The sequence below is a fragment of the Notothenia rossii genome (genome assembly GCF_949606895.1).
Source record: "Notothenia rossii genome assembly, chromosome: 9".
Taxonomy (NCBI): Eukaryota; Metazoa; Chordata; class Actinopteri; order Perciformes; family Nototheniidae; genus Notothenia; species Notothenia rossii.
This window is the reverse complement of record NC_136907.1, coordinates 71,328,693-71,347,687: the sequence shown is the minus strand read 5'-3', so window position 1 is coordinate 71,347,687 and position 18,995 is coordinate 71,328,693. Positions and strand designations below refer to the sequence as shown.

Genomic DNA, 18,995 nt, shown 5'->3' with positions numbered 1-18,995 from the left:
AACAAACTCAAAAACAAACCCAAAACAAAAGAAGCAGCGGGCCCGATTGCAACAGAAACCGGCGGTTTGGCGAGAGAGTAAACGCTGGGTGTTAAGGTTAGCCATGCAGAGCGTTTGGTTACACTGTTGTTAGTCTGGTTTGGCTGCTGCTGGAGGGAAGGCAATGGGGAAGGCTGAGGGAGGTGTTGGTGGTGGAGAGATGGAGGGAGGCAGCCAAACCCAGTTGTTGTTTTTAGGTTTTATACAGTACCACTGCGAAGGACGTAGGAGAGGATTCCGAAATGGTAATCAGGCCGGACTTTGACGGCTTCGTTTGGGCCTCTTCGAAGAAATCTGTCTGCTCCGCTTGGGCCTCTTCGAAGAAATCTGTCTGCTCCGTTTGGGCTTCTTCGAAGAACTCTGACCTTTTCGTTTGGATCTCTTTGAAGGACTTTGACTGCTCTGTTTGGGCCTCTTCGAAGAAATCTGTCTGCTCCGTTTCGACCTCTTCGAAGAACTCTGACTTCTTCGTTTCGACCTCTTCGAAGAACTCTGTCTGCTCCGTTTCGACCTCTTCGAAGAACTCTGACTTCTTCGTTTCGACCTTTTCGAAGAACTCTGACTTCTTCGTTTGGGCCTCTTTGAAGAACTCTGACCTTTTCGTTTGGACCTCTTCGAAGGACTCTGACTTTTTCGTTTGGACCCCTTCGAAGAACTCTGACCTTTTCGTTTGGGCCTCTTCGAAGGACTTTGACTGCTCTGTTTGGACCTCTTCGAAGAACTCTGACCTTTTCATTTGGGCCTCTTCGAAGGACTTTGACTGCTCTGTTTGGCCCGCTTTAAAGATGAATATTTCTGCTTCGTGGTTTATGCCGTTAGTCATCTCTTTTACTCCATTTGTCACACTGATGACCTCTGAAGCCTCGCCCTTCACCTCCTCAGATATCCAGGATGCCATGGCCTTTTTAGGCGAGTCGATACCTTTAATCTGAGTCATGTCTTCAGTTTTTATCTCGATCCTCAGGCGCTGCATCTTGTCTTCTGCATCCATACCTACAGAAGTGTCTTCTTTCTCTTTAGATGCAGATAGCATTTCATTCTCCTCAGCTTCATCCTCTTCAGGAATGGTGGGCTCCTCTTCTTCATCAACAGAACTCATCTCTTTGCCCTCTGTGTCGTCCGCGTCTTTCAAAATAATGAGCATTCCTTTCTTGTCACTGATGGCTTGGGACACTTCCTGTCTGACAGCTCCGGGGCTGACCTTCAGCTCCGCTCTCTCTTCCTGAGAGTCGGGGGTTTTCTCGTCCACCTCCCTGAGGGTCCCGTCCATGAAGACGTCGTCGTCCATCGTGGTTGACAGACTAAGACCGTGAGGCCCTGAGGAAGTGGCCAAATCTGTCGCCATGCTTTCCACCACGTATTTCACCAGATATCTTGCCGCCTGAGGAGACACTTGGCTTATTGGACATGGGTGGTTCAAGTTAATAGACAGAGGGCATCACAAAGACGAAGACAGCGAAGGTAAGCTCAAGAGACTATTTATCAAGAGACGACACACACACAGACTGAGCTCCATTAATACTTGGACAAAGATGCACTGTTTGGATGTAGCGTTTAACCTTGTTTCTCTGATCTTTTTATGGACTGTCTTTGTATTAAGTTAAGACAGTGTTACTAACATTTATTTTGGAACCTTTATGACCAAATAAATGTCTTCTGGATTTTAAAGTTATATTTAATATGATTTATATCAGATATGTATTTTGAGGACTAGAATTACTCTAAAAAGCGATACAGACCGATGAGAAAAAGCTGAATTAAGCACAAAAATGGGAAAACTATAAATGTGAAGTATACCAAAAACTGTGCCAGTGTCCAGATACGTCTGGAGCTAGGTACAAACAGAGGGCAGAACACAACACCACATTCACAAAATACAAGTTTTATTCCATGTGAAACAAAGAAGGGAAGAAGTTTACCTCAGCGAGTTTAGGTTCCACCTCCCCTTTAGTCTCTTCTCCTGCAGGCAGCTCGTCTTCAGTCTAAAAGGAGGAAGACATTTAAAAATGATTAATACGTTCACACAAATTGATACAGGCCGGGTCCAGTGTGACCACATGATCAAATGGACATCCAGATCCTGAAACCCTTCCAGTAAACCAGCATCTTGTTATTTCAGTAATTAGTCGTCAGAGGATTTGCCGCTCATTTGTCCTGCGTTAGTGCGTCAGATTATGTTCGACAACACAAGGAGAAACTCTAATGAAACTGCTCCTAACTCCAGCATGTCATGATGTCACTAAGCACAACAATCTTATTATTGATTCATGACTCCATCAACCAAGACAACAAGAGATAAATCAATATGTAAATAAGCTCCTAATGATGAGGAATAGAGAGAAACCATATGGCGGTCGTAACTTTAAATGACTCCCCAGATAAAAGTCTCAAGTGCTTCATTGATATGCACGAGAGACATTTGCAATATAAAATATATTGCACCAGACTCATTTTGATGTAGAAAATATATCTCTCCAGCCCCGTTATGATTACTGAATTGACTGCACTATGACTCGTTATGCAAACACTGGGGATGGATGTGTTTGTTTTGGTAAAGGTCTCCTTGGTGATGTCATGCTTCACACACAAACACGCCGTCATTCAGTCGGCTTCAGCAGCTTACGTCCTCCGGCTCCAGCGGCACTATCATCGGGGGTTCGTCGGCTCTGGGTGAGCGTGCCGGGGACGAGGAGAGTCTCTTCTCCCATTCGGTCATGCCCGAGGAAGTTTCCCCCGTCTCCAGGAAGGAGCGCTTCAGCTCGCTGATGTTGGTCTGGTGCTTGACCATCTCTTCCGGAGGGGAGGCGTCCTAGAGTAACCGGTCAACCATGACACAAGGAGATGAGGCCAGGAGAAGCGCGAAGGGGAACGACGGCCATGCTTTATGTACGCAACGATAGCTTGCAATAACCAATGACTTACCATAAAAACGTTGGGAAGCATAAAATGCAGCTCGGAACAAGTCTTGATAAATCAATGCAGACTTTAATGAATTGCATTTTAAGCTTCATTATTCACGTTCAATGTCCACAGTACGCACAGCAACACTATGGCACAATGTTCACTCAAATGGCAGCTGTAACTAAGAGAGAAGCAGCTTGTACTTAAATGCTAAGAGAGCATTTAGGACCAGCTTAATCCAATGAAAATGAAGGATTTCATGCATAGTTTACAAGTTTAGTTAAGCACAACACTCCCAAATCTCATTAGAAGTTAAGAGCTCTGCAAACTGACTTAATGCAGTTTGATTTGTGTCACTTTATTGATCAGAAAAGTTAATTTGGATGCTCACAGCAGAAATCTGTTAGATAAAAACGTACTAAACTATTCACACAGGGACTCCAGAAGACAATCCAACACTGGCAGAGCTACTGGTATGTTAGACCTATTTGTTATCAGTTAGGATCCTTTAAAGGAAGAGTACCTGCATGCACATTTCAGTCATGCATCTTACCAACCTCTAGCATGAGATTACTATGCTTGATAAATAGGTTTTCCCCTTTTACTCGTCTTATGAAACTATACTGTGAAGACAAGAGGGGAGATGAATTGTAGTTAAAAGGTGTTTTGTATAGTTCGTTTAGACTTGTTGTTGTGGAGATATTGGGAGCTTTGTCTTCAACTATATGCCAACAAATGATATGATGACACAACTCACTGTTAAAGCAAATGAGAAAAAACCTTGAACAAATGTGAAATCTGACTCCAATGGGAAAAGAAACATGAAACCATCATTTACAAACAATAGCATTTGGAAATGAGCTGGAATGGCTTTACAGCAGCAGTCTGTGAAGTGAAATCAGGCAAAAGCGAATGGTCAGTGTGGTGTGTGGTGTGATGGTGAGCAACAGAAGGGGCAGCAAGCAAGCCAGCGGGTGGAGAGAGGGCACAAAGCGACTGATGTCTGAGCGGCTCAGTGCATCTGGAGGCGGGGATGGAGTGATGCACTGAGCAGGGCCATGAAGCGAGCCCGGTGTACCTGAGTGGGCATCTCAGAGTCCTCATCTGCGTCCGACTGACAGCCAGCAAAGAGGGGAGGACAGAGAGTGTTATTAAAAGAGAGGAAACACAGAACGGTGAATCAGGGGAAAGAGAAAGTGAGCAACAAGAATTGGCAAGCAGAGAAATAAGAGAGGGTGGGATTCAATAGAGTAAAGCATTTTGTGACAGAAGTCCGCTAAACCCCTGTCCAGTAGCATAAGCAACCGTGACTAGGCACTTCAGGCCCGTCAAGCTTTACATTTCTCCCCAGAGGTATTATAACAGGGATGCTTTCCAAAAGCAAAAGCGTGAGGTGCTGTAACGATACCCCGCCATCTGTGCAGCTAATTAGTTTACCACCCACAGTCGAGTGTTGCTTTCAAAGCTAAGGAGTCAACCAGCAGCTAAACTGCATATGTTTCTGGAGTTAAGCTATTTAAAAAAAATACAAAAACTGTAAGTCCTAATGTTTTACTGGGTGCAGGCCAGTCCTTGTTGCTATTAGAGGATAACATAGCGGCTCTATGTTGCTCATTATTTTAAGGATTGTCTTGCCTTGTATTGTTATTCAGGGAAATGTACACCAGAGCCCAATGTTACCAGAGATAGCATTACATTTGCAGTCTTTTCTCTAAATACCTTTGAGTTGAACCCTTTTTAAGTAAACATTTTTAAAGTTTAGACCAATAAGTGTGGAAGCTGAGCATCAACTTCTGTTGATAAAATTTAATTATAGGCTGATCTAACAGTTTTTAAATGTATTGAATGTATTTAGCGTGCTATCAAAAGGAGTATTTCATAACCCTTTCACCAAATTAACAAAATGGAAGCTTGACAGGGGAAGAAACTACAGGGGTGAGGTTTAGGAAATAGTATATAGAGAACAAGTGGAACAGCCTGGGATTCACAACATGACTTTGGCTTGTTAATAAGAAAGCTAGCCAATGGAATAGACATTCAAATACATATAAAGAGACAGGAAAGATCAAAATAGGCATATCAAGGTGCATTGCATGCGTCACATGCAGAAGTACACAAATTCTCCTTATTGTTTCAATCAGCATTACATCTCTGATTCAGCAACACTTTATTCCTCTGCTCCATCAGTACTTGGTTCATGCCTTAAGTATGACGTCTTCCCTTAATGTACAAACCTCTGTGCAGGTCATATCTCCATCAAAGGCAAAGTCGGTTTGTTCGCTATCAGTCTGCGTTCACAAACCGAGCAAAAACCGTTCCGATTGGCAAGCAAGAAAAGAACAAGAACCCAAACTGTAAACCCTTTAAGATGCATTGATCGTCGACAGAAATTCTTCATAACCACAGATGGAACGAATGGAAATGCTCAGGCCGTTTCTGGAAGCTACACACACATATATCAGACAACCTGCAGATACGGTTAGGAAAAGAACAAAAGAAAGAAAGAAAGAATAAAAAGCAAATGAAAAGTAAGCAAGCAAAAACAGACTCAGAGGAAGTTGAAACCTTCGGTCAGTCACTTGGACATCTAAAAGTCATATATCATTTGCTTTGGATTTGGATACGGTTGAATCCTGGTATATTTGTCTAGGTAAAGCATCCTCTGTGTTGTCGCTGGTCAAATTAGATTGGACGAACAGTAACCTGACTTTCAGGCCCTCCTCCCTCCTCTCCATGCATGTTGACACTGAGGATGATTTGGATGCATCTAACTGTCACCGTCTCTCTGCAACCCAGCATGCATTACTCTGTGATACAAAAGGGTGTCGCTTGAGGGGGGGGGGGGGGGGGCAAAAAAACATCTCTGCACTTCGGCTAATTTTAGCCTTTTTCTGCAGAAGTTCTATTTAAATCATTCATTTCATTTTGTGCTGCGTTGCTTGACTCAGATAGTAACGCAGAGAGACTGAGTGCATGGTAACATGGAGGTGCTTTCATGCAGCTTGTGGAGCTCTCTTAACAGTCATGAAGGTTGATGATAACACTGATATGGGTTAGGCACAAAGCTTACATGTTTGTTTTTAATATGAGGCTTGGTGAGAGATAAGTGACTAAATGAAGACAGGTGAGTTCTTCAAATCCTCATTATATCTCGATCAAATGTTCAAATATGTTTACAAAGAACTGCAACATGACAGTGATATTAATTAATGGTGATTTGTTAGTGATGATGCATACAGCAAATGTTGTCAATGTATAAATGAGTAGTCAAATGTCAGACTTATGTTATTAAAAACTGCTTAATATTTGTGTCTAACCCTTTAATTAAAAAGAGTAAACGCAAGCTGGTTACATATGAAACTATGACACTTCATCTCTGTGTGATGCAGATGAGGATGTTCCTACAGGATGAGAGTGAGACGGGACAGAGATGAGGTTCTGAAAGTAGGACAACTGACAGACACTGGGACACACACAGTCTCCAGGTCGGCGAGATACAGGACGGGATAAGGGTTTAACTGTTTAATGAACTATCAGTCTAAGCCAGAGGCGGGCCCTGGAACAAACGTACGCACACACACCTCCTCCTCCTCCTCTTCCTCTGAACTGTCATGGTCATGGTAGCCGTGGGCTATGGATGCGGTCAGGGAGGCTGCCTTGGGCTCCAGGTAGCAGAGGCACAGCGCCAGGGGGAAGGAGAGGGAGATGGCGTACGGGACGGAAAACGAAGTGGACAGCAGGAAGAAGAAGATGAAGAGGAAGCAGGGGATGAGCGAGGGTGACTTAATGGGCATGAAGTTCTGCGCGCACATGGGGAGGAAGCGCATCTCGGACAGATCGGGGAAGGAGATGTATCCGTCCTCGTCCAGGTAGGAGGACAGGTCGGGCAGGTGCAGGGAGAAGGAGAACAGCATGCCGCCGCGCCTCTTGCCCTGCTCCAGCCTCTGCTTTCGGGCAGAGAGCAGCAGCACCTGCTCGTCCAGCAGCGCGGCTTTACGGTCGTCGAGGGCTTGGCGTCGGCGGCAACTGTCGCTGCTCTTGGCCGGACTGACCGACGACGCCCGTTTACGCGCGCCCTCCCTGCGCCTCCGCCGTACTTTGGTGGATGAAACGGGAGATGAGGGGAGGGAGAGCTCGGAGCGGAGGGGGTCGCTCGAGTAAACATGAGGGGAGCACTGATGGAGGGGAAATGTCAACGAAGGGATGACGTGTGTGCGTAAATGGAGTGGAGCGAGAAAGGGAAAAGAGACGAATACGCATGAGCACACACACACGAGTGTATTGTGGGGTCAAAGGAAAGACAAGAAAAGAAAATCTAATTAGTAAAGCGCACACAAGATGAGAAGAAGCACTTTGGTCTGCTGCAGAGGGTTAAGCTGAAAGCAACTGGGAAATTATCATCAGCCATTAAAAAGTCTATTAAGAAAGAAAAAAAACAAAAGGATTTAAAAAGATTGCAGCAACAACCTGGTGGCATCTCTCTTTGAACCAAACACAATCAAAGCCTCTTAAAGCTTCTCTATCCACATGAAATGCAGCTCTGAGCCTTTACCTTTGTGTCGTGTCTGAGCGGTGTGGAGGGCTCTGGCATCTCTGCAGCCATCTGAGCGTCTTCCTGCTCCGCCTTCTCTTCCTCGGCCTTCTTCTCCGTCACTACGGCGACGATGTCTCCCTTGGCGATGACTTTGGTAACCCCGTCAGCAGCAGCGCTGTCCTTCATCAGAGTCTCATGGCTCTCCGTGATGGGTGCTGCGGGACGGGAAGATGGATTTGACACGTTTTTAAAATGTGACACCTGTGGTCCGGTTTGAAGTCAAAGGAAAAATGTGAGCGGTGGGATAAAGGGTTTGGTTTTTTCCTGCACATTGTTGTTAAAATACCTATTGTGGCTCTGTCAGATATTTTATCTTTGCAGGCTTTCAGACAAAGCACATTTTTCTTTCTTTTTGAAGAAATAAAAAGAGGAAAGAATTCAGAGTTCTTACAAAGGCTTCTGTCATTTTTGCACGTCAGAAAAAGTACTGTGGCAGAAGTTTTCTTTTAGTGAGAAAAAAAGCATCCCTTAAAAGGTCCCCTGTTATACTGTTTTCCATCAATATATTATAGGTCTCAGATATATACAAAACATGTCTCTGAAGTGTTTGGCTCGAAATACCAAACAGATCATTGCAGCATTACCCATAATCCCCTCTGTTTCAGCCCTGTTTCAAAAGTGCTGATTCTCTGTCTGTTACTTTAGATGAAAATAACGAGCCCCTCCCCACGCCCCTCTGAGAGAGATTTGGTTAAGGCAAGGCAAGTTTATTTATATAGCACCTTTCAGCACGCGACAATTAAAAGTGAACACAAGATTCAGGTGATAAGGTGGGGGGGGGGAGGTTACCTTGGTTGGTAGTTGGCTAATGGTCAACCTGTTAAGCCCCAAGCCTGTTTTGCAGGCCTCGGGCTCGAAAATGACATGCCCAGAACAAATGACTATATCTTCACTTCTAAAAAGGGGTAAATTAATAAAGCAATTCTCAAAGCAATGATAAACATGTGAGTTGGATGTAGAAAAGTCAGGATCAATATAGATTTTTTTATTTTAAAGTAAATTCAGATTGAACACAGTAAAAAAAATTAAATTACAGTGTCCATCCAAAAAAAAACATTACTTATAGTGAAAATAACAGTGACATATAATAAGTACCCTGTATCAAGATCGATGCAAAAAAAGTGACATTTGACCTTTTTAGAGAGGTTTAGCAACAAGAACCCCACTTCTGGGGTCATTTGGGTGGATTTGCCATATCTCTGGAACCCATCGGTCGATTTTGATGATTGACACCTCTTTTTAACCATTAGAGCCAATAGAATCGAGGGGAGGTTCCTAAAATCCATCTAAACATTGCCATAGAGGAGTGAGAGTGATGTGCACGCAGTTTGCCCAAAACCGGAAGCTGGGTCGTAGCTATCATAGCAGCTAATATGAAATCTCTGTTTTTGACAAAAATGGAATGATGGATTATCAGTAATCATTTCAAAGTGACACGGACACATTGGATTAACCTTTGGATTAACCTTCAGCAGCGTTTTTATCATTTTAATGCCATTGAACACAATTTTTAATCAGAAAAACAGCAACGGTAAGACATATTTGCCGTTTTGGCTCCGTAAAGCTAAGTTGTGTCTTGTCTGGTTTCGCCTTCGCTGCCTGAGTTTGATGATACTTATACCTCTAGAATCTGTGGAATCTTAGCTTTAATCTGATATCTGTTTGTGCAGATCCGATAAGTAATAAAGTATTTATACCGTGAGTTCTGTGCTAAGTGCGTTAGAACTTTTTCACCCAGGGCTAATTCAGAGGCTTGCCATTACCCTTGTGTTTTGTTTAGCTAAAAATTGTTCACATCGTCTGATAGCTGAGTTTCTTCCCGTTCATTCATAGTTTGTTAAATGTTAAGAAGCCCTCAGACGCTGTTTCTTGCAAGATGTTGCGTTTTGCCCCCGGTACCGGGGGCTTAACTGGTGACACAAGCCAACAAATCGTGATGACATCATAAAGTGGCCAAAATCTGAACAGCTCATTTTCAGACAGGTTTTTATATAAAAAGAATCAGAACAAAAAGTGAGAGAATCTTTTTTCCTGAAACTTTCAGAACCTCTTAACACAGAGGGGACACATGTTTATGTATAAAAGACATGAAAAAGTGGATTTTGCATAATAGCTGATCTGAATAAGTTCAGAAAACCCACAATAAACAATAATCTAAAATTAGGAACATCACAAATGTAAAAAGGTACGCAGTAAACTGGAATCAACTGAATAAATGCTACTTGGGTGGCTTTAGCCGGCAATGAATGAAACCTCTCAGCTGCTCCTCACCTCCGTCTAAGCTGCGGGACATGTTGTAGCGTTTGCTGGCGGAGCGTTCGAACAGCGGCGCCGGTCTTTGGATCTGAGAGCTCGCCCTGCGGGTCTGAGCCTGCGTTCTGCCGCTGTAGCGAAACTTGGAGCCGAGGCTCATGAACTTCTTCGGTGGTGCCTCGGGGGATACGAGCCTGTCACAAGGTACAAACATTCACATTAATCGAAACTGAAATAACACAGATTTAAGAAGCGCAATGTAAAACATAACATCTCATACTCATTTGAATATTCTCAAGAGGGCCCTCAGACATGGCTCGCTTTTTAAAAAGAACCTAAAGGGAGCTGTTTTTTTGCTTAAAGAAGCACAAAAATAGATTAAATGTTCCCAAACACTGTTTCTATTACACTACAAATCAATCACCTATTGGGATTATCAGTAAACATATATTTACAGAACTAGGATGGCAGTTACCAATAAACAAGAACATATTGCAAAGTCATTTCTGTTAGCGAGTCCAGTTATGGACACGACACCGTCTCTTTTGTGCCAAGGGAGATGTTTTGTAATCACTTATCGGTAGTGAACATACACCTGACACCAGAACAAGTCAATATAATGGCATTTATACAAAATGTGATGTTATTTTCAAAATAATAAGATGCCTACAGCAGTTTCAAAGTTATGTTCTACCCCAGCCAAAGACCCTCTGTCTTTCTTACCTGAAGAAGGTGTGGTGCTCCACACAGACCTTCCACAGCCGCTTTGCAGCGCGATGATTTGGGAGCTTGAAACCAATTGTGCTTTCAAACTGCTCAAACTGCAAAAGAGACAAAACACCTGTCACATTCACTACACAATATTTTTGTATATTTTATTAATATAAATTATATTGTTTCTAAGTCATATTTTCTAAATGTATGAATCCATATTCCTATCCAATTTTAAAGCTTTACTGAATTATAACAGCTGTACAGTGCCAATAAAGTTGATTTAAAGGTCCCATGTCATGCTTTTCCGGTTATTACCCGTCCCCTTGTGTGTTGTGAAGGTTTTTATGCATGTAAACGGTCTGCAGAGTCACAAACCCTCAAAGTACACCCTGTAGCGAGTAAAACTCTAACACAGAAAATACCTCCCCAAAACGCCTCGTTGGAGATACGTCACTGTCCATTGATTCTTCCGGGTACGCATGATGTCAACCGTACCCGGAACGAAATGGACCAATCTGTGGAGCCGTTACGTTAAGCCCCCGCTGATTGGTCCAAATTGACCAATCCACGGACTTCCTCACACACACACTCATTGCATGCAGCTCTGCTGATCTCTCCTCCCTGGCTGCAGGCTGATAACAGACAGTTGGGATCGCAGCGAAATTTTCTCTGCAGACCCATTCTCACAGCGTTTATCAACCTTTTTCTTACTCAATATCAAGCCACACTTATTGTTTTTACTTCGGCTGTGACTTTGTGTGTGCTCAGGGTGAGTTTGGCTGTGTTTCGCTGTGTATCGCTAAACAAGGAAACAAGGGAGCTCAGCGCGATTCACAACGTTCCGACCAATCAGAGCACACTGGGCTCACAGGGAGGGTGGGGGCTGGAGCTATTGGAGCTACAACGAGCCGTTAAAGGAAGAGAGTGAAATTCAGTGAATACACGTAGTTTACAGAGATGCTGTATGAGAAACCGAAGTGATTTTGGAAAATTGCACAATATAAATCTATTCTAGTAGACCTCAACAATGGAATTATGATCAGTGGAAATGGCCATGACATGGGACCTTTAAGTTGACATCACATTATTAACTTGATGAAATATCACTTAATGGTCAGGACATTCTATACAGGAATAGGACAGGAACTTGCTTTGTTTATTCTGCATGTCTTGAACTCCATATAATACATGGAGGAACAGTTATTTTTGACGCTTTTAGGTTCTTACCTCGCCAGGACGAATTTTGATGTAGAAGTTGTTCCTCTTGTAGGAGATCTTGAGGATTTTGGGCCAGGCGAACCTGTTGATCCGCAACCTGTCCCTGTAGATGAGCAGGCCACTAGAACAGACTCCCAACATGATCTCCACGCCTTCTGAGTCCTGGGAACAAGAGACAACACAACAAAGAACATTAATTTAAGGAACTTCACTCAAAATGTGTAATTTTGAAGACACAGCATCCCTGAAGAAGCCACTGTCCAAAATATAACTTTTTCTTTGTGTGTTCAGCGCAACGTAAACTTGACTAAACTCTACAGGAAACACAGGAGATCCAGGCGCCAGTGCACAGCAGGGTAAAGTCGAATTTAACAGTGATAATAACAGGGTAAAGCAGGCAGGTGGCGAGTGGAATCAGGCACATGGTACTCTAATCTCCTCTATGCAGGCTGCGGTGACGCACTGTGTGGCTGAAAGCAGCAGTGCAGACTTATGAAATGGTGGAGGAAGCACAAAACGATGCTCTTCACTGCACAAAGCATGAGATGAGCAGGTGAAACCAATGGTGACGCTTCCAGAGGGAAGTCCAAAGCAGGAACAATCAGTCTTAATGGGATGTTTAAATAACATCTTGGTATGTAACCATGCACGAGTAGAAACCACACACACACACACACACACACGCAGGTAAGCACATGAGATGCAGCCTCTTACCTCTCCCTCAGCTGGAGCCAAGCTCTCATTGAGACTCCCTACCAACTTTGCATTTAATGAGAGAGAGGAGAGAACACAAAGAGGGATGCTGGTCTGACATGTACATATTTTTCTTGTGTATCAAAACTGACTCACACATCAAACACCGAGCATTGATGTCTACTCAGTTTGATCGAGGGCGCCTCCTCCTCTCTGTCATCTCCATTTTTCTGATCTGTGGAAGCAACATCCCTCCCATCGCTCACATCCACCCCCATTTTGACTTTCAAAGTGATTTTGATAACCGATTCATATCTAGACTGATGATGACTGTCATTTTCTTTTATGATGACGGCGGTCCTGTAGTTGAAATCCAGCTTTCTCTTTTGATTGCCCGTGTTCTGACTCGTTTGATCCCATCTGGCCGGTGGGTTACAAACGGCCAGACGGAAAATCATTCAAGTCGAGCTGCTGACCCCCCCCCCCCCCCCCCCCTCCTTCTTTACCCCCTGAATCCACAGAGGCAGCAGTGACATAATGTCAGTCAATCAGCGACACACTGCAGTGGCATGTTAAACTGAGGCATTACTGTGGCAGCCGGCATGTTTGTGAAGCAGCGGTGTTGTGGAGGCAAGCGTCACGGTTTACTGCGTGAGTGGAATGCATTAGTTTCATTTTGTGTTACAAATACTACAAACATTTAAGTTGATCAAATCAAATGCACACTTTTGAAATGAACCTTTGGAACACAAACCATCACATACGGAGGAGGATTAGGGACGCGCGCAGTGTTTCCGCCAGAGCAGGGCTGAGAGGGCGTCCACCCTGAGAGCGGGGGGGGGGATTTTGACTTGAGCCGTCCCTTATAGATACTGTCTTTTTACATTAGTGAGCCGGATCATTTGGCTCGGCTCTCTTAAAGCGCCGGCTGTTTCGGCTCCCAAACGGCTCTTCATGTTACCACAGTTTACCACGGAGCCTCTGTTTCGCCGCGTGCTCCACTAAAACCCCCCCCGCTCAGCGCGTCCAAATGGCGCACGTTCCGTCTTCGATGTCGGGCAAACGATCTTCAATACTCCGAAAGGAATCCCACCAGACTCCTTTGCCCCTCCAACAGAGGGATGTCCTTTTTCCTTTTCGTAATTTCAAGCGATAAAAACTCTCGATCTTCTCTCGAATTATTAATATTTTTGGAAATGAAGGCAAGACGCCCCCCTGGCGGAAACGCTGGACACGCCTGACTTTTATTTTTTAGTTCTGAAAAGTCACAATAGTGAGAAAAGTCAGAATTCTGAAATTTGTATTTGTTTGAATTCAACACACTTAGTTAAAAAAACTATTATTTTTCAACGAGTGGGATGCCGTCTATAAACCTTATTTCCTAATCACTAGATATTTCGTTTTTAAGTGAAAGACAAGACATTTAGGGGTAGATTATTTCTATATGAGGAGTAAGAAGCTTGTAGTGACTCGTTACCTTAGCGTGGTGAAGATCCACGCCGTACATGGACAGCTTCTTGGCATTCTCCAGGAAGTGTATCTCAGCTTCGGCAGGTGTCATCGCCCTGATAGAGTAAACAGATCAGGGTAAATACGATTATTTATAGCAAATAAAAAGCTTTCAGACCAATGTGAATATGCAACTCTTAAGAGGTAGAGATATAAAAACAAGGATAAATCAGAGTTTAATTGTATAAAAGCTTTTGGAAAATTGTGGGGTTTTTTATGGATGCTTTTAACCAAAGCAAAAAACAGAGTACTCTGTTTTAGCATAGAGGCGTCTTTGGAGAGACATTAATCTTTGCACTGTCATTGCCTTCCTGTATCCAGTGGGCTACACAGGACGGCATCAAATTACCCACAAATCATCGTAATACAGGGACAATGAAAGGCTCAGACAAAATACAGCCAGCTATAAACATCAAAAGGAAAATACAAATCCAGCGTCTGGAGACACGCAGTCTTTCAGGACAGATTATTATTCCAGGCTGTAAAAGTTCCCACAGGTAGACGGTGAGAATCGGGCTGAAAATGCCTTTATTTTACGTATGAAAAAGATTCACACGTGTGCAACAATGGCTTATTTGTTCTCAAATTGTTCAATCATTGTTAATGGAGTTTGAATGGTGTACAAATCTTTAAAAAGAGATGTAGGATTATCATTAAAATCTAATTATAACAATGTTTCCGGTTTGTTTGCCTACATGTAATTATCATGCCACTACCAACTTCATCAAAGCAGCAAAGCTCAGATCAAGCAGAAAACCTCCACTTTTAGAGTTTTAAAATGTGATCTTGGTTATTTAGTCAAGAGTATTTCATTGATTTACACATTGATCCATCCCTACATCAAAACATGTTAGAAATCAACACAACAACTGTTTAGTAAAAGGTTGCCAAGACTCACTTGTAGGTCTTGTGGAGCTCCATGACCTTCTCCTCCAGCTCTTTGGTTTGGTTTGGTGCGAAGCGCAGCTCACTGATGTAGTCGCTGCCTAACTCCTCGGGGTCGTAGTCTCCCAGCTCAGACTGCACTGTGTAGGACCCGAGCACCGTGTGGGTGGCGAAGGAGCAGGGCAGCCGGCCCGACACCACATCATCCCTCAGCTGCAGACACAGGTAGTACCTGAGAGAGGAAGCAAGGCAGAAAACTAAATGGTTATTGTTTAGCCTTGTTAATACTACTTGCTGGAATAATCTGTTATTTTACCTTACTCGACTAAATACTGAGCCATCACTTTGACTCTAATTATTAGATTCAAAGTGCACTAATACACATCTTTAACCAGGGAAACTATTTAAAGTGGACCTATTATGCTCTCTTTCAGGTTTATATTTGCATTTTGTGAGATGCTTCCATCCTTTCATGTTCAAAAAGCTCTTTATTTTTCTCATACTGCCTGTTGCAGCACCTCTTTTCACCCTCTGTCTGAAACCAGAGCCCAGTCTGCTCATATTGGTTAGCTGGACCGCTCGGTTGTGATTGGTCAACCACTTAGAGATGTCCCGCCCCTTAAAGGTGGGGTAGGTAATTTTGGAGAAACCAGCTCGAGTGCGCTAAAATTTGAAAATACACAGCCGGAAAGAATCTGCCACTTCCTTACAGAGCCCCTCCTCCAACACACACGAACACGCACATGACCAATGAGGGCACGAGATAAGTTTGTGCACAGATGGAAGGCTGACAGGCAGGTAGGCCATCCAGTTACTTTAGCTGGACCGGCTCAGATGATTGGTCGTGCTTTTTACAGCGCCACGGCTTCCACAGATGAATTTTTTTTAATGGATTTTTTGTCAAAGCACTTCAGATATTCAATAGGCGCGTTCACACCAAGTACTTTTCCCACAAAGGTCCCTAAGAACTACGATTTAGTTGCGTTCACACCAAAAAGTCCCAGGAACTAAATTAGTTCTAGAGAACCTTTTTTACCCCCTTTTCAGTCCCTGATAGAGAGCAGGGACTTTCGTGGGAGAAAAAGGTTCCTGTGTCTGATTGGCTGGGCGGAATGCAAACCACGCCCCAGTCAAACTCCCCAAAACTTTTGTGAAGCCGCCATTTTATTATCCTCTCATTGCATTATTAGCATTAGCATTAGCCCAGCGCAGAAACGCAGAGAGACTAACTTATGACAACACAAAATAAAACATGGGAGCGGTGGAGATGAGGAGGTGTCGGCGTTCTGGCCGTTTACTCAGAAGGCTTCAGTAGAAGCTGCTGGGAGTCCCAGCAGCTTCTACTGAAGCCAGTCCCCAACTCCGGGGACTTCCGGCCGGGGATTTTGGGCGGCAGTATACGGCGTGAAGTTGTTTGCGGCCTGCCAGTAAACCCAAAGCAGAAGAAGAAGAAGTGACGTCAGCGGATTCATTTGCCTAATCCACCCCCAGGAACTAATTTCCGGTGTGAACGCGATCTGTACTTACTGTAGTTCATGAGAACTAAAGAGTTCTCAGGAACCTTTGTGGGAAAAGTACTTGGTGTGAACGCGCCTATTGCTATCGGGATGTTAAGAGCATTCCATGGAATATAACAAAAAGTGTATCTCGAGCCGGTTTCTCAAACTTACCTACCCCACCTTTATCATCATGTGTTGGAGAGCTAGCCAATAGAAGCGTGAGTTTAACATAGTGACAACACTTTGTTACAGAAGTAAACGAAGCAGTCCAATGGAGGCATTTCAGTCAGGGGGGGGAAGTGTGTGGGAAAGAAACTCCCCCTGGAGGGAACAGTGGGATTTTAGCCTCTGAAGACAATTGACATGCACACAAACCTATATAATACACCATAGGAAAACGAAAGGTCCAAAAACCACCATTAGGAATCAAATGCCCAGCAGCCATCACGTATTCTCCTAAACAAGTCGCTCACTGACCTTGTGATGTCCTCAGTGAGCTGTGCGGGGTCTGGAGGGTAAAACTTGACGTTGAAAGCAAAGTTCCAGGGGCCGGCTGAGAGGCAGAGAGAACATTCAATTATCAGCATTTTATAATTGCATACTCCTCATTTAGCCATTCAGGACAAAATACTTGAGTGACTTTATTAGATTACTCACTCCTGATCTGCTTCTTCAGCTCCTTGTTAGGGTCTATCCAGTTCTGCAACACACAAGCACAGACGCATGAATCATCCCAAAATTGAAAGCAAATTACTAATAACCATTTTCCGTTTCTTTTAAATGACTTGCTAAATTAGATTTTATAGACAGACTTTACAGCCTCAGTAATTCTGCTTTTATTCTCCTTCTTACAAACGGATTCTTAGCTTTTTGACTTTTCTTTTACCTTCTGATTCTCTACATCTCTGTATGTGACGCCGAAGTAGTCCCTCTCCATCAGATTGAGGTGGTCGCATACTTTATCAAAGAGCACGTGACCCTTGGCTCGTTTCTGTGAGAAAGACAAAAGAAACATTTAAAACAGGGAACGCTTGGAAGTATTTCTAATAGTTACACATTCAAAGAGCATCATTTAAAAAGGATGAGGCAACATTTAATCACAATGTTGTTTGAAAAAGAGTATTTTCCAGAGCTTTCTTTTTAACGATGATTTCATGTCAACATTAAGGACTTTTGAATCTTAACAACTTATAACTAGATTATCTGTATCTAATAAGCATTTGCTTCCTCCTGCTCCCTTTCGGACACATGATTTTTTATCATTATTATTATTAATATGAAGACTTTTTTTTGTTTTAATATATAAATATTATCATGAATGTGGATAAATACTGTATTTTAACAATACTGTATTCTGTTTTTCACATTTTTTTTTTTTTTTTTTTTAATCTGTTCAAAATAAAGATTGAAATGAAATGAAATCCGAGATCAGAAAAACGAAACATATGGGTGGAAATATTGATAAAACTACACCATATTCAATATTATCGAAAACAAACAACCTAAAATAAAAAAGCAAGAAAACATAACCAAGTAAAATGACACAATCTGTTTTGTGTCATGATGTTGATTCCAATGGCATCAACAAATAGCTCAATCAATAACTCAAAGCCAGCTTCTGCCAAACATGAAATACAGAATAGCCTGTATAAAAACAGCGTCATGATGCAGCAGTATCACAGAGCCTCCCCTTGGATAGCTGAGCCTCAGAGGTATTGCAGCTTCGTTTGACAAACTGGGCCACTCTGTATCCATTCCTTCTATAAAAAGCACGGTCGTATAAATACACACTCAAATTCCCTGAGCTCAAGGTGAACAATTAGCAATGTGAATGCGATCGATAGCTGAGTGCCGGATATCATGGGCTGCAGCTCGGCCGTCTGCTCCACTGGAGGAAGTCAGACTCTCAGGAGATATTTTATGGTCATGGTGTTTGCCACAAGACAAACGCCTTCCTCCTGCACAGAGACAAAGCCCCTCACGTCTGGATTCATTGAAAACCTCTGCCACAGATTATTCTAGCAGCAGGAGCAGAAACACACCTGAGCATCTGTCAGATTAATATGTAGTCTGTGACAGTCTTATCTAATATTTTAGAAGATGTATATTTTTTTTTACTCAAACATGTTGGTCAAGTATATTTCTTAAAGGTCACCTATAATGCAAAATCCACTTTTTTATGTATCTTATACATAAATATGTGTCACCAGACACAAAGTAACAGACAGAGAATCAACACTTTTTAAACAGGGCTGAAACAGAGGGCATTATGGGATGCTGCAATGATCTGTTTGGTGTTTGGAGCCAAACACTTCAGAGACATGTTTGTATATATCTGAGAGCTGTGATATATTGATGAAAAACAGTAAAATAGGAGACCTTTCAGTAAATGTGCTTCCATCACTGTATATAAAAACACAAATCTGCCTGCCATGTATGTAATGGACGTATTTTTTGACGCATACAGTAAATAATAAATGTACCCTGCCATCCACCAACACACTTCCATCACTCGAAGCATAACCGTTCCTGTTTTTGATGAGAAACTCTGGACTGTGTGGGATTTTGAACAGAGCCATAAAGCTGCTGGTGGCAGAGAGTTAATCCCGCCTAACATTTCTGAGGGAATTAGCAGAATCTGGTCAGACTCCTGCTATCTGCCCTGACACACACACACACACACACACACA

The 18,995-nt window shown here is 43.0% G+C and overlaps 1 protein-coding gene across 13 annotated transcripts in view; it reads right to left on the bottom strand.

The window, feature by feature from the left end:
* LOC307017660 (band 4.1-like protein 3) overlaps window positions 1-18,995 on the bottom strand; it is a 59,965-nt gene that overhangs the window by 8,323 nt on the left and 32,647 nt on the right. For 4 of the 13 annotated variants that reach the window (XM_079647334.1, XM_079647331.1, XM_079647326.1 and 1 more), the window contains exons 4-19: window positions 17,192-17,296; window positions 16,963-17,005; window positions 16,783-16,858; window positions 14,820-15,038; window positions 13,890-13,977; window positions 11,729-11,881; window positions 10,511-10,608; window positions 9,806-9,981; window positions 7,493-7,689; window positions 6,522-7,115; window positions 5,175-5,228; window positions 4,019-4,054; window positions 3,498-3,563; window positions 2,663-2,848; window positions 1,959-2,021; window positions 251-1,420 (exon numbers count right to left, since the gene is read on the bottom strand). In XM_079647334.1, the coding sequence (XP_079503460.1) occupies window positions 251-1,420; window positions 1,959-2,021; window positions 2,663-2,848; window positions 3,498-3,563; window positions 4,019-4,054; window positions 5,175-5,228; window positions 6,522-7,115; window positions 7,493-7,689; window positions 9,806-9,981; window positions 10,511-10,608; window positions 11,729-11,881; window positions 13,890-13,977; window positions 14,820-15,038; window positions 16,783-16,858; window positions 16,963-17,005; window positions 17,192-17,296 (3,324 nt within the window). Of the gene's footprint in view, window positions 1-250; window positions 1,421-1,958; window positions 2,022-2,662; window positions 2,849-3,497; window positions 3,564-4,018; window positions 4,055-5,174; window positions 5,229-6,521; window positions 7,116-7,492; window positions 7,690-9,805; window positions 9,982-10,510; window positions 10,609-11,728; window positions 11,882-12,433; window positions 12,863-13,889; window positions 13,978-14,819; window positions 15,039-16,782; window positions 16,859-16,962; window positions 17,006-17,191; window positions 17,297-18,995 lie in introns of those variants that run through there. The other 9 variants (XM_079647329.1, XM_079647330.1, XM_079647332.1 and 6 more) reach the window with 8 other exon arrangements.